This window comes from Amyelois transitella, chromosome 21 (genome assembly GCF_032362555.1).
Source record: "Amyelois transitella isolate CPQ chromosome 21, ilAmyTran1.1, whole genome shotgun sequence".
Taxonomy (NCBI): Eukaryota; Metazoa; Arthropoda; class Insecta; order Lepidoptera; family Pyralidae; genus Amyelois; species Amyelois transitella.
In genome coordinates, this window is record NC_083524.1 from 1,925,128 (window position 1) to 1,948,609 (window position 23,482).

Genomic DNA, 23,482 nt, shown 5'->3' on the forward strand with positions numbered 1-23,482 from the left:
AGACCTAGCAAGCCAGATAACAATGTTGGCACTTGCGCCTAAATCTGGCTCATTAGGAAGCCTCAAATCTAGGTTATTCTCCATCCCAGAGTATATTTCGAAGTCGTATGCAAATCCTCGATCATCACAGAGCACCAACAGTTTATACCCCCATGTATGAGGCTTATTAGGTAGATATTGGCGCAGCATGTTAGAGGCCTTAGTAGCGCACATTTGCTCATCCACTGACAATGCTTCTCGTTTGGGTATAGCTTGACATTTTTTTTGAGGGTTTCTAATATAGGCCTGATTTTATGGAGGTGATCGTGTCCTGCAGTACCTGCTGGTGGTTGAGTGGTATTGTCATTAAAGTGAAGATATTGCCGAATTTTTTCAAACTGGTTTACTGACATGGTATTTCTTATCAATGGCAAACCTAATTCAGATTCCCAGTACATTCAAGTATGCGGCAGTGGGGCAATGCCCATTATCAGAGAGATACCTATGTAATTTTTCAGCTCTGTGACGCTTGTAGAAAAAGGCTTTGATGGGTTTTTTTGTACACTGAACTTATGCATTTCTTCTACGATATGGCTTAGAATATTATTATCAAAAAAGTACAAGAATTATTGCAACGGAGTTTCAAGTTCAGTAATCGGTGGCTCTAGATCGGTTTGCCCACAAAACTCACGATTTGTTGGATGGAAAGCTTTTTTTTCCAGATGATATTTCGCTTTTTCTGGCGACAGATGCAGCAGGTGTAGGAGCGGAGCTTGGAACGGCAGGAATTGAACCACTAGCATTTGATACATGCTGCTGCATATTCGCTTCAAATACGCTAGGATTTTCAGCGACATCACCACCATAGGACCCTGATAGTGGTGCACCGGATACATACTTGTTCGGTGAAACACATTGCTCTTCATCATCCGTTTCACAAAGTTTGTTGACAGTAGATCGAATTACGGCAATGTCATCGTCACTTTCAGCGCCTGAGGAGTCTTGTTCATCTTCACTGCCTAATGGTATTGTCAAATAATTTTGAATTTGATCACTGGATAAGGTTTTCTTCACCATTATCTACAAAAAAAAAAAACAACATCACACCATTAGTAAACATACCTAAAATTGGACCATAACTGCATGAAGTGACACATCGGGGACATCCAGTAATTGTGAAAATTTAGTATCAAAACACGGCTAAATCAAAAAAATATATGTACTTACATTAGTTTAGTTCAAAGATATTTCAACATAATTTATTATATTTTCAAATTGAATATCCACGTTAACATTCAAAATTTTCCAATGAATGACTGACTGAACGAGATAGTGCTGCCATCTAATTCCAACGAATGCACTAAATGGGTGCCATTGACTGTTGGCACTTTCTCTGCGTATTCATAGATGTCGCTACTCGGTTCAAATCAGAAATAATACCAATTTTACTGGTTGTCCCTCATAAGGAACTGAATGCAGTGTAGGGTTAAGAGCATACTCAATTTCATAGAGGCTGATTTCGGAAAGATCTTCTGTAAAATGCTTTTCTAAAGGTGCCCTTGTATCAGCGAGGGTGGAACTCTGTTTTGGCTGTTAAGAACTGTAAAGGTTACCATAAAACTTTTCTACTACCTCTTTTAATTTATCTCGGTACGAGAGAGAGGAGGTCTCGGTAGAGAATCTCTCATTCAAATGATTTATCACAGGTCGCAATTTGTGTTACTTGTCGTGATCCGGATGGCTTATAGGAAGATGTTTCTGGTTATCATTGAAGTGCAAAATTTTTCAAATTTATTTACGGGCATAGCCTCGCGGATTGGACCAAAACCAAACTTGCCCCAATATGAGCAAACATTAGGATAATTATATACTGACATAAAGGATAGAATTTAAATTAAAAATAAAAAAGATATTAGCTATAAACGTAAATGAGAGGAAAAATATGGGCTTGGACGTATCACAATCGAGCAGACCAGCTCCCCCTGGCAGCACCCGTTCACGAGTTAACGCATGGGTCAGCCATCGCGAAGCTCAACCATAACAGAGGGAACCTCACGACCCGGCCCACGACGCCGCCGCCACCAGTTTGACCATTTAAGTATATAAGACATACTCGATCCCCATGACCTTGAATAGAAATATTACTTACAATCTTGAAGATCACAAACAACGTACATGTTTGACAATCAAATGTTAAATATTATCATTTGCCACCTCTTGTAAACTTAAAATGGCTTCGGGAATTAAAATAGGGGGAAGCAATGGCAGTTGCATATATAAACGCGTTATAAATATACCTTCTTCAGTCTTATCCAAACCATATGTTATACTAGTTTTAAGTAAAGCTTTCCAGAAATGAAAGTAGCAGCCTGTTACCTTTGCACTTGGATAAACTATTTTTACGGCTTGAATGGTAGCCAATTCAAAATCACATTTATATTGTTCTATTTTCATTGAAAACTGGTTCCTCAAAATAGTGAACATTCTCACGTAAGTCACTTGCGTTTTGTTGGGTAGAACAAAATTTACTACATCATCATGGTGCGATATATTTATATCTATACTGTAGGTACACTTGGTAAAATAGTGAGGGACATATTTTGAATGTGCCATCTCCGTAAAAACTCTTATATTTTATTATATATTCTTTTGCTAAAGTTGTTCCAAAAATCAATATTTTATCTTCAATGCCATCATCGTACAAAAGAAATCACCCACAAGAATATGTGGCAGCTTCAGATATTTTAAAATTCTACAGCTTTTTGTGTTCATTTTGAGATAGTTATGTCTCGCTTTGTACAATACGTCTTTTTTTTGTTGAAATGTTGGTTTATCAATGTCGTCTAAATCACAGTTAGTAGTAGTATTCAAAAAGTCTTCAAAAATTTTTGGTATCGGTTCTAGTTTTTGACAAACCAATTTTTTACACTTATCCATCAAACCATCAATTTCGTTTCGAATATAATCAGGCAAACACATATGCTTGGACTCCTTGACAATTTGGTTATGAACATCCAACGTAATGGAAGCATAACCTGCAATCCTAAAAGCCTCCCTTTAAATTCTGAACGCTCAAATTGGGCATTATTTGAATATTCTTGAGTTATGCGTACTGCCTCGCCAATGTGCCACAATGTCCATGATCTTCAAGTTGACATTCAACATAACCTGGAACAATGTAATTGTGTTTATCTCATATTTAAAAAAAATAATTTGTGGGAAAGATGGCTACTTAAATAGGTCTGTAAAACTTACTTTCGCATTTATAGAGCTGTATCCTTTTCTGTTGATGTAATATTGGGCTACATCACCACCAACTTTTGGTATTCTTACGTGTGTGCCATCAATTGCTCCTATCACTTGGCAAAATCCACACAGTGCATAAAAACCTGCAATTACTTTATTCTGTTCATCATCCGTTTGTGGCATTTTAATCCACTGAGCCCTATGTGCCGCTATTGCCAAGGCAACTTGTTTACAGATCAGCGATACTGTGGGTTGGCTCATGCCACCAAGGTTTTCTGCGTCATCTTGAATCTATAAACATAAAATAATAAGTAGTTGTTAGTGTGATATTAAAAACAAACTGCAAAGTACTGACTAGTTAGGTAGGTACCTATTGAATTTTAAAAATAAACAACATATTATGACGTCTATTTACCTCTCCCCGGCCCATGTTCTGATTGCAGTCAAAACTTTCAGATGTGGTGGTATAAAGCCACCTCTTGCATCACCAGCCACATCGTTTTTCACCATGTCAATGATGAACACTGCGGTAGATTTGGAAAATCTGTACTTTGTTTTAAAATCAGCTTCTTGAAGTTCCTCCAGTGGATTCCTGCGCTCTTTGTAATGTTTTACACGCCTCAATAATGGCATTTGGCCTTGAATATGATCTATTTCATCTATTCCGTCTATCACCATTAAATCACCGATAAATACTGATTTTAATTAGTCTAAACTTACACCTTCGAGTAAAGTTACTCTCTCTTAAGTCTGTAGAGGGTATAACTGCTGGAAAGGTTTTAAACAAAATTTGAAAGTACAATCGCATAAAATGGTTTTTGGATTTTCTAAGATTGTTTTACAATTTTCACTAGCAAATATTAAAATTCTGTTGTTTGTTTGGTAGTCAATTAAGCGGGTGATAGCCGCAGTTTTCAAAATAAAAAAACAAAATCTTTTAAACTATTGTATAAAGAATTAAAGAATTACATACATTAATTTTAATATTACTACAATGCAAAATTATTACAATGCAAGTGAGACCGAACCGATGTGAGGATACAGAATGAATTTTCAGAAGTTGCCGGGCGGTCGGACGATGGACGTTGCGCAACCCGTTTCCATGCAGCGACAATGGTGGCCGGAGTACTCAGAACCGCGGATGCTGTGTCATGACTTCACATAGATGTAGGATTCGTGACAAGTTAGCTAGTAAAAAGTTTGCAAACATTTCGGGCACAATAACATTCTTCATCGACTTAATTTTTTACCGTTTTCAATAAAATTTATTCTTAACATTTTTATATGTCGGTATTATTTTATAAGGTCAATTCTTTTATCTTTAAGGGTTGAAACCGTGTGCTGAAACGCAGTTGGTACAGGAATAGTACAATCACTTTTTACTTCTTCCATGCACTGGTCAAAACTAGGCTCCAGTTCATTTAATACAAAATCAAGCTCACAGTCGTGCATGTCATCTCGTTTAACGCAGTTGTTGTTATCAGTTATTAGCCTTGCAAACAGTTTTCTTCGAACACCTCCAAACACAATAACATCCGGTCTTTATCATATTTGTGCCCCGCACAAAGTAGTATCGGGCTTCCTCACTGGGATGTAATAATGTCGTGTCTGTCCAGCCTGTGATCCACTTGTGACGAGCGAGTTGATAACAAAAAAAAATAGGTAACATTTAAAATTGCCAACTTGCGCGCGGAAGCGAGTTTCTCTCAAGCGAGTTGACGATTAAGTCCCAAAAACGTTTGAAGACCGTTCCGATGATTCACTTTCTTTATTTCACTTTTGATTATGTAGTTTTCGTGTAACAAATATTCAAAAATATACATAATGTGAAGTTTACAAAGCAACATTTTAATCTTAATTGTTGTCTCAAATATTGATAGCGGGTGTGATTCTATAATATACAGTTTACCATTGTATGGAAAACAAGCTAAACCAACCCAAGTCAAGCAAAATTGATGCGTAATTTGTCGTAAAATCGAATGACGAGATATGATACTCGTATTATTTGATACATTTCAAAAAAACTTATGCAACACGCAACGTAACCAAAGTTCCTATTAAAAATTACTTAAAATGATTGACAATCCCTGAAGCCTGTGAATTCACGATATTACTTGAAACGAACACTGTAGGCATGATATAATAAATGACAAAGATACTTTTGTTTAAGGAAAAACTTTGACAAATGTCGTCATATTGGAGTTTCAATGTGTTCTAAATTTGTGTCCTCTCGGGCATCATACGCCATACGCAAAAGATTTACATGGTGCCCGAGATGCATCATCCGCACGGAATCTTTCTCTGCTGCGCGAGCCGCGAGTGCCCTGAGAGTCCAGTACAATAATGCTTTCAGGGCGTTGATGGGACTGTCTCGATTCTGCAGCGCGTCGGGGATGTTTGCGAATGCTAAATGTAGATAACTATTACGCAATCATTCGTAAACGGACGGCTTCCCTGATGCGTAGAGTCCGGTGCAGTCCCAACAGCGTCATGAACATTATTGCAAATAAACTTGAGAGCCCAGTGTGGGCATATTGGTATAAATTGCATGTGTCCAACAATGTTGGGTTGGAGAAGTAGATACATTTATCTGCCTCTTCAAATTAACATATAAATTTAATTTAATATAATTTATTTTAATTTTATTTATGTAATGTAATATTTAATTTAATTTATTTACTTATTACTTGTTGGTTAATGTAATTTAATTTATGTATTTCTAGTGATTATAATGTAATGTATGAAGATATGGTCGCAAGTCTGAAATAAATGATTATTATTATTAAACTTAATTTAGAATCACGTTAAGTTTTAAATGTCATTGGATACTAAAGAAACCTTCCGTACAATGTGCTACCAAATTTTGTCACGGATGTCAAAAACATATTTACTAATTATGAACATGGTGGCAATAAATGGTGTCCATTGTGTCAATAAATATTTCTTATCTTTTTTTAACGTAAAAATGAAACCAAAAATCAAATAAGACTGAAAACCCTAGAGAAAAAAAGAAAGAGATATGACCCAGAATCTCTAAAAAATGCCTTGCAGGCTATTTTTTTTTGCAAATGGTATGAGCCAAAAACTTGCGGCTAAGACTTATCAGGTTCCAAGGACTACTCTTATTTACAAAATTAAGAATCCTGACCACAATGTGCGCCCAGGTCTTTCAACTGTGTTGACAGAAGAAGAGGAAAACCATTTAGAAAATTGGATTGAAGTTTGCAGCAGAGAGGGGTTCCCTAAAAGAAAATAGGACTTAATTAGTAGTGTATCTCATTTTGTGAAGAAAAAATACCGAGCCAGCACGTTTAAAAATGGCGAAAAAAGGTTCAAACTATTCATGTGTCCTCATCCAAATATTTGTTTTAGGACACCAGAAGCAGTATCCTCTGCCAGTGCGGCAATTTCAGAAAACGACTTTTCGCCACTTTTTCTCCCGGTGGGTTAAATTGATACTTTCTACCACACATTAGTCCGGTGGCGCCCACAGCATTCAAAAAAGGAAATGTCCAACCACAGATTATTAATGGTTAGATCTGATAGTGATGTATCATTGTACACTGCATCATCAACTCGACCATCTTCACCTTCAGTCCAATCACTACAGTTTAAATTATTCAACGTGCAGTAGCTTGAATGAAGAGGAAGCTAAAATAGAAACAGAGGCAAAGCAAGCTCTGATCAATACAATTAAAAAATTTAAGACAAACCTCGCCTATACATTGGCATAACTAAGGATTGTTATTTTTTGATAAACTTGATACATACAAACATTGGCATATCTACTGAACATATTTTACTATGTTTAAAAAATAAGGTTGAACACTACATTAGTATTGTGTCAAAAACACAGCCTTTATATTTTTCTAGTATTCAAACGCTATGCTCAATTATACCAAGTACCATATAATGGGAAAGGTATCGTATGTGCGAATGAAACCAGGTTGTTTACCGAGTAAATTTGGATGTGAAGACAGAAGAAAACGAACCTGCAACAGTGCAGAACAGCCATACATGATAAAAAACAGAGAATGACTACTACTAAAACTGCACGTGTATCATGACTGATAGGGGCTTTAAGCATAATAATATAGAACAATACTTTACTAAATCAGGTATAACACTAGTAAGGCCTTCTGTTGTAGAAAAAGGAGCGCAAATGAGTAAAAGCGAGGCCAAAGAAACAAAACAGGTTGCTAGTTTGCGCATACATATAGAAAGAGTGATTCGGCGCCTACGAGAATTTTGTTAAGAACACATGCCTTCCTTAATTTTAATTTATTTTAAGATACTGGATGATGTAATTATTATTGCATGTGCATTGATAAATCTGCAAGATTCTTTAATGAAATAAAACTAAAAATTTTCATAATTGTTTTTTTTATTATACACAAACATACATGTAAGCAAACAGCATAACTATAGCAGCAGTAAAGCCTAGCTATATTAATTTACTACACTTCTATGTAAGTACACATATTTACTCTACACTCTTATGTAATAAAGGGTATATTTGATTTTTCCAGAAAACTATCAACTTAATTAATTAAATTTTCAATATATTTCAAGTTAAATGGTATATTTATCAAATTCACTTTTTTTATTATTACCATAGTCTTTTGGTCTGCTACACAAAAAACACTTTTTCTGTAGCTCCTCCATTTTTTATATAACTTTTGTAAGTTTTGCTACAGCTGGGATATTTAATTTCAATAATACAATCTTGGAGTATACCATCTGGTGATCCTGCGATTATTGGACATTTCTTACTTAACATAAGTCCACATTTAATTGTTTTGTCAAAATCTTAGTAAAAGTGGATTATATTAATTATAGATTTTAGTTTAATTTCCACTGTTTTCCTGACTTCATCTTCTAGGACTCTACTTCGACTCATTGCTACCGTATTTACCCTTCCAAAATAAGTGATGCAGGTGTGCCATCTGCTGTCTTACAACGACTTACTTCATATGCTCTTGAAGCGGTTATGCGGCCATATCTAAATTCATACCATAAATAACATTTGTGCCGTTCTCTTGTTTCTTCCTCAACTTTATTTATTTAAGATTCAGTTAGACATATCTCTTTTTAAAAATCATCAACGCCTTTGTGTTTGTATTTGCACATGAGATGATGCATCGAGATGGCATGTGTGTCACTTAAAATGAAATCGTTATGGTACTTTAAAAGTTCACAATTTTGAATTTTCCTCTTCTTTGCTTCGTCCAAAAACTCTGTTAGCACTGATATATTTGCTGGTAATAATGAATTACCATTTGAAAATTCTTTTGGTATCATTAATTTTAAGCTGGAATCAACTCTTGATAATCTGGATTTTTACCAGTAGCATTCTACTGCGGTACTAGAAGGCTCTTCACTACGGCGATGAACCCACATCAGGCAGGCTATTGCATGTGTGCAGCCACCCTTTGAAGCCACGCAGTCATGGCATTGAATGGAGATGATAATGTCCTCTTCTTCATCCACTACAAGTGTGCATCCATACAATATTATTTGAACTATGTGTTCAGGACAAATCTTGCACTTGACATATAAAGTTTAACTAACTTTTCATCATAATTGACTATCAATATTTCCACAATTTCTATAATTTAATAATAATTCCAAACATTTGGATTTGAATTTGTGCCATACATTTTTCTGTAACTTTATTAATCTTTTTTATAATTTTCATTAGTAAAACACTTATTTCAATACAATATTTTTTCAAAAATACCATCAGGAGAACCAGCAGTGAAAGGGTATTTTGATGAAATAAATAACCCATACTCCTTCGCCTTTTTCCCTTATGATATTTCCAGAATCATTTTTACTTGGCTTTCTAAGTCTCGACCTCTCCTCATGGCTTTTGTATCTGGTGGTTTGGCAGTCAAAGCATAGCAGTCAAAGATCCACCCACAGTGTGACATTTGATTACTTCATAAGCTTTTGAAGCTGTAACACGCCCATATCTCAATTCGTGCCACAATTTGTTTTTGAATTATGATCGAGTATTCTCTTCAATCGTTTTAATGTTTTCTTCAGTGAAATACTCTGATACCTATTGTATCTAAATGCATCACAATCACTATTGTTGCAATGCTCTATAATGAGATAAGTAAGTTATAATTTCTCACATGCTCTATAATACTGCTGGAGCTAGTATATTTCAGTAGTTCACAGTTAGTAACATTTCGATTTGCTGCTGCTTGAAGAAATTGTGTCAGCAAATTATTATGAGGTGGAATTTGTGCAAGACGTCATGACATGATTTAGATTATATTCCTAGTTCTCAAAAGGACTTGTATCCAGATTTTACCTTTACAAAAAAAAACCGACGTTTTGTCACGAGGGACTGTCACGTTCATTCGACCGAACCTTCGAGAGGATTCCCTCAAATGTTTGAAATTTTTCATTGTTCCATTTCATATAGTACTTAGTTTATGGTCTTGGGAATCCCCGTTATAGAATTTTTGTACCTATTATTTTATTTCATTCATAGAGCAGTTTTGAAAACTCAACACAACTGAATCTAATAGAGGAAATTTCTCTGTGGCTAAGATATTTGTTGAAAGTTACCAAGTTCGTCCGCTAATATTCAGTTTTCTGTGTGTTTGTGTTGTGTTTTACGTTGACTTTATAACAAAATGAATCTCCCATTACGAAAACAAACAGTTTATAAGCAAAGGTACAAATCGGAATGGGAACAGTTACCGGAATATAAACAGTGGCTGAAAACAGTATCTGGCAATGACTCAAGAACTATGTGTACATTTTGTAAAAAGGATTTTGTTGCAAAGATAAGTGACATTCAAAGGCATTTTGATATATTTTTTACATAATAAACAAACTTTAATTACATCTGTGGTACATCACCCGTCGAAAAAGCCTGTTACGAAGTAGAAGGGGCTTTAGCATTATACGTAGCCGAACACACGTCTATACTATCAGTATATCACCATACAGATACTATAGAAATGAAATTCCACCGATCAAAATGCACCGCTGTTATTCAAGAAGTTCTTGCACCGCATTTCAGAAAATCATAGAGGACAGAAATCGACAATTAACTCTACAGCTTAATAATTAATGAGTCTACTGATATCTCTGTTCATAAATATCTCGTAATCCCTGTTCATAAGTGTAATATACACAGAATAAAATATTTTCTACATTTTTGAGCCTAGTAGAACTAGAAGCGGCAGATGTGCAGGGCATCATTCATCATAGAAAGTATTATAAATATTGCAATAAAATATTTTTAACTAATAAGTACTTATAGTTCTTAATTTAATAAATATATGTTATTTTTATATACATAATTTGTAACATAACACCACTCAACTTTATGGTATGCAATAAATGATTAAGTATTAAGTATTGAGTAGTTTTATTATTACCAAAGTGCACTGTATCATTATAATTTTTATGTAGTTGTGAAACAAAATTCAACTGTTTCATAAAAAAAATAATATCTGATAGGCCAAAATGTATCTACCTATGCTACAGCAGATTTCTGGTATTAATTGAGCTTTTAATGGGACTTTCAATTTAATAAAACACAATCATTTTCATTACAAAGTAGATGTATTTATGATTCTGTCAAACTTCAACACTTTTGCGCAAAATTGGAAAAATGTTATTTTTCCAAAAATAAACAATACTATCTAATAATTGGACTACATAGTCATGGTCATATTCAACGGGAATTATAGTCACCTGATTATTATTTGTAAAGTCACTGTGAGCAACACAAAAATAGCTAAGGTCCCCTTTGGTACAATACATCTGCATTTGCATTTGGGCAAAATATTGTTTTGATATGGTACCATTCTTATCAATATAGTTAAGTGCAGTTTTTTCACTTGATGGACACTTAATTTCAAAGGTAGTCTTCTTATTAATGCCATCTGGCGAGCCAGCAACCATTGGAAACTCCTCTGAAATATATAGACCACATTTTTCTATTTTCATTTTTAATTCTTTTTCCACCGCTTTCCTCACTTGATCCTCCAGTTTTATGCCTCTTAACATTGCACTAGTTTCTGGAACTTTTGCACCAAAAATCATAGACACCAGGGAACCATCTACCGTTTTACATCGGCTAACTTGGTAGCATTTTGAAACTGTTATTCTACCATATCTTAATTCATGCCATAAACTACTTTATTTTGATCCTTTGTTTCACGTTCTACATATGATATAGTTCTTACATTGAAAAGAGGAGAAATTTTAGTTAAAAACACATCACAGTTCTCATTGTTGTATCTAATTATTAAATTATGCAGTGATAGAGTAGACTTGTTCTCAAAATCAGGTTCATGTTTTAAAAACTGGCAGTTTTCTATTTTTCTCTTTTTGCATTGCAAAATAAATTCATTCAGTAGACTGCTGTCTGGATCTATCTCCTTAGGTTTTCTTTTGCTGATATGTTTTGCATGCAAAATTTTTATTGAAGAGCCAACTTTGGCCAAATTTGATTTCCGCCAATAACATTCAACAGACGTACACGATGGGTCTTCGGTTCGGCGGTGTAACCACATTAAAAATGCAACAGCGTGCTTGCAACCACCATGTGATGAGGCGCAATCGTGGCACTGGACACTAGTCACAATCTCTTCCTCTTCATTTAAAACAAGAGTCACTGCGTAGGGCTTGGAACGCACTTTGTGTTCCGGGCATACCATACACTTAACTAAGCATATGTTTTGATCCCTCTTGAGCTGCACATAACCTATTGCGTCGTCCCCGTATGATTCCCTTCCGGACCTGACAACAAAAAATAGGTTATGTTGGATTGGTTGTGTAATAATTTACCTATTATAATTGTGTATTGTAAGAGAATGTTTAATACAATAAATATTTACATCGCTGTTTTAACATTTCTTAACTCAACAGAACAGAAATCGGGATTGGACGCAAAAAATTTCGCCACCATTAACGTATTAATCCTCGGTAGATTTATATTGTCTGCTTTCACAAAACCGTCTTCCATGATTCTATTAAATTATTAAAGAGTAAAAACCCAAAAACGTGATAGAAATTTTAAAATTTCAAAATAAACAGAGCCTGACATCATCAATATGTTTTCGATTCGATATTTGTTTACTAAAAGTATGACGTCACGTCAGTACCCAACATGGCGGATAGCGTTTTCGACTATTTGAAGAACAGATTAAAAAAGAGGATTTTTTAAATTGAATTATAAAATCCATATTGCACTTTTATGAATAATGATCGATGTTTTTCTTTTATTTTTTACAAAATCTATAAGATACGTGCATTTTTATATTTTTTTTTACATGGTGTAAAATAGCCTATAGCAAATCCAAGAGTAGTCGGCTGTAGATTGCACTCATATAAAAATGAACTCTCCAGATTTGTACCAACATATGACTTAATCATAACATCATAAACTGATCTGAAATATGTGATATTTTGTTCCTTATTATCAAACTGGTGTACTGTAATGTGATTGTTTATTTTCAGGAGGAGCCCAATCTGAACTGTATCGCAACAGGAAAGGGTATTTTAGGTATTCTCTTTGAATGTAGGTACAAATGGTGTGTGATGCACAATTACGCATAAGAAATGTCTGCTTTCACAAAACCGTCTTCCATGATTCTATTAAATTATTAAAGAGTAAAAACCCAAAAACGTGATAGAAATTTTAAAATTTCAAAATAAACAGAGCCTGACATCATCAATATGTTTTCGATTCGATATTTGTTTACTAAAAGTATGACGTCACGTCAGTACCCAACATGGCGGATAGCGTTTTCGACTATTTGAAGAACAGATTAAAAAAGAGGATTTTTTAAATTGAATTATAAAATCCATATTGCACTTTTATGAATAATGATCGATGTTTTTCTTTTATTTTTTACAAAATCTATAAGATACGTGCATTTTTATATTTTTTTTTACATGGTGTAAAATAGCCTATAGCAAATCCAAGAGTAGTCGGCTGTAGATTGCACTCATATAAAAATGAACTCTCCAGATTTGTACCAACATATGACTTAATCATAACATCATAAACTGATCTGAAATATGTGATATTTTGTTCCTTATTATCAAACTGGTGTACTGTAATGTGATTGTTTATTTTCAGGAGGAGCCCAATCTGAACTGTATCGCAACAGGAAAGGGTATTTTAGGTATTCTCTTTGAATGTAGGTACAAATGGTGTGTGATGCACAATTACGCATAAGAAATGTTGTTGCGAGATGGCCAGGTTCTGTACACGATAGTACCATATTTAATTATTCACCATTATGTGCTCAATTAGAACGTGGAGATTTTGGAAATATGGTTATTCTTGGAGATATTGGCTATCCTTGTCGGCCTTATTTGTTAACACCATTACTAGACACAAGGACGCCTGCTGAAGAAGCATATAATCGTTCCCAAATAAGCACGAGAAACCCGGTGGAAAGGCTTTTTGGTGTATAAAAAAGAAGATTTCCTTGCCTACAACATGGGATGGGCCTTAAAATTAATAATATTCCACCTGTAATTGTAGCATGATCAGTACTGCACAACATTGCATTCTCTAAGGAAGATGCACTATTTGAAGGAGAACCTATGTATATTAAATATTGAAGATGAGCTTATAGCGCAACCTACTCGTATAGAGCCAAGTGGCAATCAAAATTTTCTTGTAAGGACAACATTAATCAATGCATATTTTTCTAATTAGACATGGTGTTTTTTTATAAAACCTTTATTAAAAAAGTATAATTTTCTACCTCTTACATCACAGTACATAGACAACTTGTTAAGTACATAGATAACTTATTAACTACTTTTTTTTAGAACATTGCAACTTTTTTAATCTTAATTTTAAAATTTGCATTTCTACATTATATTTATTTATTTCCATCTTGTTCTTATTAATGAAATACTTAGTTTCTAATTTATCATTTCTTAGTTTTGCCTTAAAATATTGTTCCTTTATAGTATCAACTATAGAATAAAACTATTATGTCTCACAAACTCTTTTTAATCTTTCTACAAATAAATACACTGGGGTAGATGATGCATGATCTATGCCATCTGCCCCGTTAGTCGACAAGACGGGTTTACCAGGCCCGATTTAACATTTTTTTCCAACCTTCCCGTCATTGGGCCGGGCCACATTGAATATTCAAGTATAAAAATATATTTCACATTGTACTAACCAAAATATAGTGCAGCATCATCATAGGGTTTCGATAATGGTTACAACCATTAAAGGTTTGAGGTGCTGCCATTGCCAATATTTGTGCATCATGCTAAGTAAGGGTGCTTTTATAAGACCCACCACCAGTGTGATTGATTTCTTTCTAAAACAATATAAACACAAATTTTATATATTGTAGTGATTTGGTAGGGTCTCCAATTTGTTGTCATAGACTTTCAAATTACCTTATCTTCTGATGCTTTTATTTTGATATCTTTTACATCTTTAGTTTTTTCATAAAACTGAAGTCGGTAAAAGTAAGATAATTTTATTTTAGTACTATCATACTAATGTTAACACTTCACACCTCATACCAATAAAATATAAAAGGAAATCTTGTATTTTTATCCGGATGTATGAATGTAACAAATAAATTAGAAAACTACTGAACCAATTACAAAAATTCTTTCATCATTAGAATGCTACATGCATTGTAAAATTGTTGTATTGGAGACATTACATTCACTTTGGCAATATTCTTTTTAGACCTATGTTTGAGGTTCTCATAAAGGTGCCGGAGTTGTTGCCAACTTCTGAAGCCGCTTGCAGCAACAGTATTGTACTGCTGGCAAACAGAATCCCAAGCTTCACGCTTCTTTAAAATCATGCTGGCATTCGTTTCCTTATTTTCAATTATATTCTGGTAACTAAAAGCATACAATAAAGTTAAACATCCAATGACCTTATTTGTAATTGAACGAAAGGGATGTTTGTTTACAGTTAATATTTTGTTGTTTATACTCACTTTTTTACCAGTTCTAGGAGAATACTTTCTAAGCCACAGTGTAATTACACCCTCGTTTCTCTGTTTCTTCCATAATTATTAAAATATACAGATTTATTTTCTTAGTGCAACATTTGAGATTTGATAGCACTGCTACACGAAGTCAAAGAATAAGGATAGATCGATTGGCCCCGATCAGAAGCATATTTGAACAATTTGTGAAAAATTCTCAAGATGCTTACATTCCGTATAAAAACCTAACTTTGGATGAAGAAGTAGTCGCCTTTAGAGGACGTTGCAGTTTTCGCTAATATATATCATCCAAACCAGCAAAATATGGCATAAAAATGTATGCTTTGGTGGACAACAAGACCTATTACACTCTAAATATGGAAATATATTGCGGCAAGCAACCTGAGAATAGTCCTTATGCAATAAACCCTACGATGTAGTTGATCGACTGGTACAGTGTGTTCCGCAAACTTCATGAAATATTACTATGGATAATTTTTTTACAAGTTACGAGAGCACTAATCATTTATTGAAAGATCATAAACTGACTGTAGTCGGAACTTTACGGGCCAATAAAACTTGTATTCCACCTGTATTCAAAATAAAACGTGAAGTGAATTCTACAAAATTTGGATTTCAGAAAGATATTACAATTTTATCCTACGTACCAAAGCCACGTAAAATGGTGTATATGATGTCGTCATTGCATCATGACAAAGAAATAGACCTTGAAACAGGGAGTCAGCAGAAACCAACTATTATAACATTCTACAATAAGACTAAAAGTGAAACACAACTGATTAAGATATCGTCCGTAAAGCGCCTCTTTACGCAAAATGAAAAAAATTTATAATTTTTTCCTTGTGAAAAGGAACGTTAAAACGGAATAACCTTGTAAAATCTGTTATAAGCTCGAACGCCTCTTTGCCGTACTAAAATGCAGTGAAACTCATCGCTTGGATTCAAAAGCGCCTGTATGGTGTTCTTGTCAGATGCAAAGACGCCACTTTTAATTTGAACCAATGGGAAGCGAGCATTTCGCTTAACTGTCATGGCGGCCGTGACCTAATATCGCACTCTTAATAAAATATCGACCCATCTCGAAATTTCGAAAAATTGAGTTTTTGTGAAATAATGACCTAATAGAGCAAACTTCATAACCTCCTTTAAAAAAAACGCCCTTATTCCTTAGATTATAAGGTACAAAATAGATTGAGTCGTTGTATCTCCCTCCCCTCGCTCCTACTTCGTTCGTCGAACATCGACTGATTCAATCTTGCGTCGGCAGCCGCGCGCGTCGGTGGTGTCGAATCGCGGCCGATTTCGAGATTCGTCGCTGTTTCACTAAAAGTATAGGTAAGTTTATTGATTATGTTTTGATACAATAACGACCGACTTTGTAATAAGTCTTTGTTTTATTAAATCTCTTTGTGTTTTGGTTAGTGAATTTTGTATTAAGTCTATATTTTATTAAAATGGGCTGTAGGTTAAGTGACCATTTTAACACGTTAGACATAGAAGAAATTATTTTTAAAAAATCTTTTTAATGTAATTTGGCGCGGAATATTAAGATATGAATGTATATCTTATTTAATGTGAAATCGGTTCGATAGTTTTCAAAATATTTTCGAAAAACCTGACGAGGTCACCGGTGACCTGCTTGGCGCTATTAAGCGAAAATATTAAAAACCGTTACGAAGGCGCCGGAGTGTCCGCAACCCCGGTCACCCGCTCCCCGCAGTCGTTTGCCTACACTGGAGGTGCGCGCACGTCGCTTTAGATAAGGTTTATATTGTCAGTTTTCTTTCGTTATTTCGTTATACCCAATACTTGTGAAATATGGATATTGAAACTTCAGATTTGGAAGATTTTACCCAAGAAGATTTACGTGACATCGATTTACTTGAAGCTAGTATTTTTGAAAAGATAAGACGGGATTGGGATTTGAATGAAAGACAAGATACAGATAGCGAAGAGGTTATTCATGTTCCGAGAAAGCGCAGACGTATTTTTATTACAAGTGATTCTGAGTCAGAATGCGATCCCGTGGAAAAGTTCGTTACAGAAAACATACCTAGTTTGAGTGGAAGTACATCACAAAAATGGGTTGAGCCAAAGGGGCACCAACCATCTGTTATCGCCTTTACAGAGCCAACAGGTAATGGTTTTTTTCAAACTTGAAAACGGAAATATTATATTAATTTGTTACGAATATATTCGATATCATTAACAAATTAATATATCATTACAGTCAAATGAAATGTACATATAATTTTCTATTATTTTATAGGAATGAAGGAACCATATGCTAGTCAACTGCGAAATGCAGCCCAAGGCCAATATTTCAGCCTTATGGTACCAGATGATATCTTTGAAGAAATCGCAGTTCAAACGAATTTGTTTGCAGAACAACGACAAAGAAGTGTAAAACCTTCGTCACGCTCGCATAAGTGGAAACCAACTACAAAAGATGAAGTAAAAAGATTCTTTGGCTTAATATTGTACATGGGTCTTGTGAAGTTACCAAAAATCAGTCTTTATTGGAGTACAGACCGTGTTTACAGGCAACATTTTCCTCCAACTGTCATGAGCCGAAACAGATTTGAAATATTATTGCAGAATTTGCACTTTACAAATAACGAAACAGCTGATACTAAAGATAGAATTTGTAAAATACGACCTCTCATCGACAAATTAAACGAGAACTTTAAAAAACACTATGGGCCTAAGGAAGACGTATGTGTCGATGAAACGCAGGTCCCATTCAGAGGCCGTATAATCTTTAGGCAATATAATAAGAGCAAAAGACACAAGTATGGAATGAAACTTTTTAAACTATGTACAATACCAGGCTATACATGCAAATTGCAATTGTATGCAGGTAAAAATAATGAGATACTAAATACCTCACCGACAAAAGTTGTGATGTCTTTATGTGATCACATATTAAGTTTGGGACATACTGTTGCAACAGATAATTGGTATACTAGTTTAGAGCTAGCAAACCAACTTCTTGACAAGGATACTCATTTGGTCGGAACCCTGAGGAAAAATAGGAAAGGTTTGCCCAAAGCAGTGGTTGAGGCTAAATTAAAACCAGGTGAATCTATTGCAATGGAAAATGAACGTGGCATATGTGTACTTAAATGGAAAGACAAACGGGATGTGTTGATGCTATCGACAAAGCACTCAAAAGGGTTCTCTAAGGTTATTAAAAAGGGCAGGACGATTCGAAAACCAAGAATGATAATAGCCTACAATAAAGCAAAAGGAGCAGTCGATATGAGTGACCAGATGACTGCATATTCGTCGCCATTAAGAAAAACAGTAAAATGGTACAAGAAATTAGGAATCGAAGTTATTTTAAATACAGCTGTTGTAAATGGATGGATCATGTACACTGAAAATAAAAAAGTGAATGAAAGTATAGTAGAGTACAGAAGGCAGTTAGTGGAGTATCTGGTAGATTCAGGAATGGATAATGAAAAACTTGAACATACTGAAAGACCAAAACGACTGAAGCACCAATTGGAAAAGCGAGAGGGCAATGTTAGAAACACAAGACGTTTCTGTTCAGTATGCTACAAAAAAAACACTGCAATGCTTGGTTATAAAGTTGCCAAAAATAAAACAAAGAAAGTTGCAACATACTGCAAAGAGTGTCCAAATGAACCATACTTTTGTTTGACCTGTTTTAATAAGTTCCATCGCTATGTTTAAGTTTTTAATTCATCATTTTAATTTTATTTTTTATTGATACTTTTAAATAAAATAGTTTGCGCTGCGATTTTCATATGCTTAAGTAGTTTTATTTTCCCTTCAACAAAATTTCCAACCCTTATAATTCTCAAATGTATGTGTAGAATATTTGAGATTGAATTGGTATTTTCTATTATGATATTATATAATCTATTTGATAAGTGTAATACAAAAATTGAACTATTTGATAAGTGACAAAAGCACAAACAAGTTGGTTTTCACTTATCACAAACTATCATGTTCATAATTTCAGAAGTATTTTCGAAAAAAAAAATAGTTAGGCAGGAACCACGCCGAAGATGTATTCTACAGCGCCACTCCGGTCATTTCAGTTCAGAAATTGTATTAGAAACGCGTCCTACGGCGCACAAATTCGTTCCAAAAACAAGTTTACCTTGAGGTCACCGGTGACCGCTATGGCGCGTAAATCTAGGTAGGGGCCCGGTCACCGGTGACCGGGGTGGCAGCTAACGTGTTAAAGTTAGGGCTATATCGTTATAAAAATTCTAAATTAAATAACTCTTAAATCGAATTCGGTCTCTGTTCTTTAAAAAGTTCATTAACTATAATGGTGTATTAGATGTTTAGTCTTTGTATTACTAAATTATTGGTTAAAGCTGTGTGATAGCATACAATAGGTCACCTTTTAATTGAATTTGCAGTATGACTTACCTACTCTACTACTGCTAAATTACTTATAGAATACTTAGGTACTTACCACTTTTTGCAGATCTTACTAAGTCATCATGGAAAAGCAACGACTGAAACAGATATTTGAAAACCTCAATATAAACTGCAGAGGTAAACGTGTCGATAGTTCATCACAAGACAACGACTGTGCTGCTATAAAAAAGGTTTTTATCGGACCTAAGAGAAGAGTTTGCCGTAAGCTTGTATTCAACTCACCATCACCAGCTTGTTCATCAGAAACGTTACCTGCAAACAAAGAGAGTTTTGATGGTTCTACGCTGGACACTCAGGCTACTGATGATATTTTACCTATAGTCGAACTTGAAGATAACACTTTCCAGTCTACATCCGCTGCTGACGAGGTTTTCTGTAAGATAAATGAAAAGTCTTCGCAAAAAAATGTTAAAATTTCCCATTACTACAAGGATATACCGTACCATAGATGAGAGCCCTCAAGTCAATTCATTGAAATCACTTGCTACTGGAATTGTAATAATGAGCGACATTTTACTACCCAAAACTAATATTAACATGGAAACTCTAGAAGCCATAGATACGACTGCAACTTCAGAAAAAGCCACTCTTTCTGTACAAAAACATTCGCCACAAATCTCACCATCAAATTCTGATAAAATGCCATCTGAAAATAAAATAGAAAGCGATCCTTCGCATGTACCTGTTGCACTGGTTGCTGACCCGGCGACGCCACTAGCAATTGAATCTGAATACCAACTTTCTCATACCTCTTTGACTACTACATCTATTAATAATACAACAACAACACCGCGAAATTCATTGATCTGCAAAATTGATTTATCGAGACTAGTCTCCATTAGAAATATTAAACTCAGTAAGATTCTTTCACTTAATTCGCCTGGTTCATCCGCTAGTGACACTAATGATTCACATACGACTAGCACAAAGCCAACAAACAATTCATCTCAAAAGACCTTAAGAACCAATGACAAACATTACCAACTATCTCCAATTAATTCCAACGAAAGTGATCCTGATCTTAGTGATTTAGATCCCACTTATCATACATTACAGGAATGGTAGATATAGATAGTCGACCGGCGCCATCCTTGTTATCTCTTTCGTCGTCTTCAAGCTCTGGAACATCAAGCTCTGGAACATCATCTGAAAATAGCGCTGATAGTTCAATTTCACCAATTCGTAAAACTAGAAAACGCAAACGTGAACCTGAATCTTGGAAATTCAATACTGCAAAACGTTTAAGAAATACTGGTCAATCATATTTATCGGTCAGAACTAAGAAAACAGTTGATGCACGTAAGGTCAAACCACCATGCAATGAAAAATGCCGTTTGAAGTGTTTTAGTAAATTTACTGAACAAGAAAGGAAAACATATTTTGATAAATATTGGGATTTAAGAGATATAAATATACAGAGAGCATATATTAAAAGTTGTATGGTCGAAATCAAGCCTAAGTATAAATACAGCAAGAATGAGAATCTTAGAAAGTCAAACTATGCTTTTTATCTGAACCGTAGTAACACAAAAGAAAGGGTTTGCAAAACTTTTTTCATTAATACATTTGATATAACAGACAGAATGATACGTACGGTTAAAGAAAAATGTGACGAACATAACTTTCTAAGTGAAGACAAACGTGGAAAACATGGAAACCATAGAAAGATCGATTCTACTTTAGTACGCGACATTAAGAGTTTCATAGCTCCGATTCCTCGGGTTGAGTCCCATTATACTAGAGCAACATCATGTGAATATATTTCTCCCGGCAGAACATTGACCGAAATTTATCAGGATTTCGTGGAGCTGCAACAAAAGAATGGACGTTCGTCAGGCAAGTTTTGCAATTTCTATGAAATTTTTAAGGACACCGGTATAAAAATACACCAACCTAAAAAGGATCTGTGCGACTTATGTAGAGATTATAAATTAACACCGAACAACGAGGACTTGAAACAAGAGTATGACAGACATATAGAAGAGAAGGACTTATCAAGGAAAGAAAAAAAGGAAGATCGATACGCTATAAACGAAAATAAAATTGTTGCGGTCTACGACCTGGAAGCTATATTACAGGTACCGCAAGGGAAATCAAGTAGTTTATATTACAAAACAAAAATGAACTGTTACAATTTCACCATTGCAGAATTAGCCAAAAAGAATCCTACTGAAGAGGATAGCAACAAAGCATACACGAATGTATACAGTTACTTTTGGGATGAAACACAAGGCCAAAAAGGTTCCATCGAAATCGCAACGTGTGTTCTAAATTTCTTACGGTTGGTAAACGAACGGAGCACAAGCAAGTCTGTGGACGTAATTTTTTACTCTGACAATACATTTAGTCAGAACAAAAACAAATATATTACAACGTTGTACATGTATGCGTTGACACAATTTGAAAACATCAACTCTATACGTCACAAATATTTAATCAAGGGTCATACACAAAATGAAAACGACAATGCCCATAGCTTAATCGAAAAAGAAATACAAAAGTATCTCAAAGCAGACACAATTTACACTCCGATTCAATATATTCCTCTGATAAAAAGCGCTAAAAAAACTGGTAAGAAATTTGAAGTACAGACTTTGACATTTGATGATTTTGTAGATGTTAAAGATTTACAAAGTCAATGGGGTTTGAATTTCACCAAAGATACAAACAGGAATTCAATTGTATGGAATGACGTTAAGATATTGGACTTCCGTAAAGATGAACCATTCAAATTCTACTTCAAAACATCGTACAAAGACGAGGAATATCGTGAAGTAGATGTGCGGATGAGAAAAGCCCTACCTGTCATTAATGATATCGTGCTCAGAAAGGCGTATATGGAAAAATTCAATTTAAATGATAACAAAAAGAGAGACATAAAAAACTTAATTATAAAGAAAGTGATACCGCCTTATTATGCTAGTTACTACAAGGATTTGGTATAAGTTAGAATATAATTTATGTCAATAAAGTTTTAAGGTTTTATAAACAAAACTTAATACCCAAGTACAAATTAATTTAATTCTTAAGACTGTCGTAAACGGGGCTGTGCTAAATAGGTATTAAGTATTAAAAATAATAACAGTTTGATAAACATTTATTGATACTGTTTTTTTGTTATTTTAGTTTTCGTATAAGAAGTTCCTACTGCCTTGTCACATAGTAAGACTGATATTTTGAATTTATTTTAAGACTTGTGTACTTGGTACGATTTTATAAAGATTTTTGATACTGAATAAATATATAAATAAATAAATAAATAAATATATATGGGACAAATTACACTGATTGAGTTAGCCTCGAAGTAAGTTCGAAACTTGTGTTACGAGATACTAACTCAACGATACTATATTTTATAATAAATACTTATATAGATAAACATCCAAGACCCAGGACAATCAGAAAAAGTTCTTTTCTCATCATGCCTTGACCGGGATTCGAACCCGGGACCTCCGGTGTCACAGACAAGCGTACTACCGCTGAGCCACAGAGGCCGTCATGGCCGAATGTTTAAACATTACTTTTTTAAAATAATGTAAAACAAATATTTTTATTGTAAGAAGAATTTATGATACTCAAAACTTAATACTATCATTATAGGTAGGTACCTAATAATGTAATTTTATTTGATACCTAGTCACATACTTATTCATTTTCTTTCATTTCCTTGTATTACAATTAATACACAATTGTAAACTTTTCTTAATAAATAAATACGTGATAAAATAGATTTTTATTTACAATTTCTCAATCAATTTAAAATATTCTGTACTATATAAAATAAATAATAATGTAATGCATGTATAATGTAATGATTACCTTTAAAATGCAATTATAATAACATTCGTCTT

At 34.3% G+C, this 23,482-nt stretch overlaps 2 protein-coding genes and 5 pseudogenes across 2 annotated transcripts; 3 read left to right on the plus strand and 4 right to left on the minus strand.

The window, feature by feature from the left end:
• Positions 1-2,137: 2,137 nt before the first annotated feature.
• Positions 2,138-3,947, minus strand: LOC106139682 (putative nuclease HARBI1; annotated as a pseudogene).
• Positions 3,948-7,574: 3,627 nt separating this feature from the next.
• Positions 7,575-8,781, minus strand: LOC132903118 (uncharacterized; annotated as a pseudogene).
• Positions 8,782-10,830: 2,049 nt separating this feature from the next.
• LOC132903119 (uncharacterized) lies at positions 10,831-12,518 on the minus strand (annotated as a pseudogene).
• Positions 12,519-12,788: 270 nt separating this feature from the next.
• LOC106139683 (putative nuclease HARBI1) lies at positions 12,789-14,042 on the plus strand (annotated as a pseudogene).
• On the minus strand, positions 13,986-15,270 carry LOC132903120 (uncharacterized; annotated as a pseudogene).
• A 724-nt stretch (positions 15,271-15,994) lies between these two features.
• On the plus strand, positions 15,995-23,294 carry LOC132903074 (uncharacterized). Its single transcript, XM_060950393.1, has 2 exons — positions 15,995-16,544; positions 19,678-23,294. The coding sequence occupies exon 2, from the start codon at positions 20,690-20,692 to the stop codon at positions 22,574-22,576; it is 1,887 nt and encodes a 628-aa protein (XP_060806376.1). The 5' UTR covers positions 15,995-16,544; positions 19,678-20,689; the 3' UTR covers positions 22,577-23,294.
• LOC106135830 (piggyBac transposable element-derived protein 4-like) lies at positions 16,823-18,908 on the plus strand. The gene is made up of 2 exons (XM_013336215.2): positions 16,823-17,346; positions 17,479-18,908. The coding sequence occupies exons 1-2, from the start codon at positions 17,028-17,030 to the stop codon at positions 18,906-18,908; spliced, it is 1,749 nt and encodes a 582-aa protein (XP_013191669.2). The 5' UTR covers positions 16,823-17,027.
• Positions 23,295-23,482: the final 188 nt, after the last annotated feature.

Coding starts and splice junctions, on each gene's coding strand:
- LOC106135830 (XM_013336215.2), top strand. CDS start 17,028: ATGGATATTGAAACTTCAGATTTGGAAGATTTTACCCAAGAAGATTTA. Junction 17,347..17,478: donor CGCCTTTACAGAGCCAACAG/GTAATGGTTTTT, acceptor ATTATTTTATAG/GAATGAAGGAACCATATGCT.
- LOC132903074 (XM_060950393.1), top strand. CDS start 20,690: ATGGTAGATATAGATAGTCGACCGGCGCCATCCTTGTTATCTCTTTCG.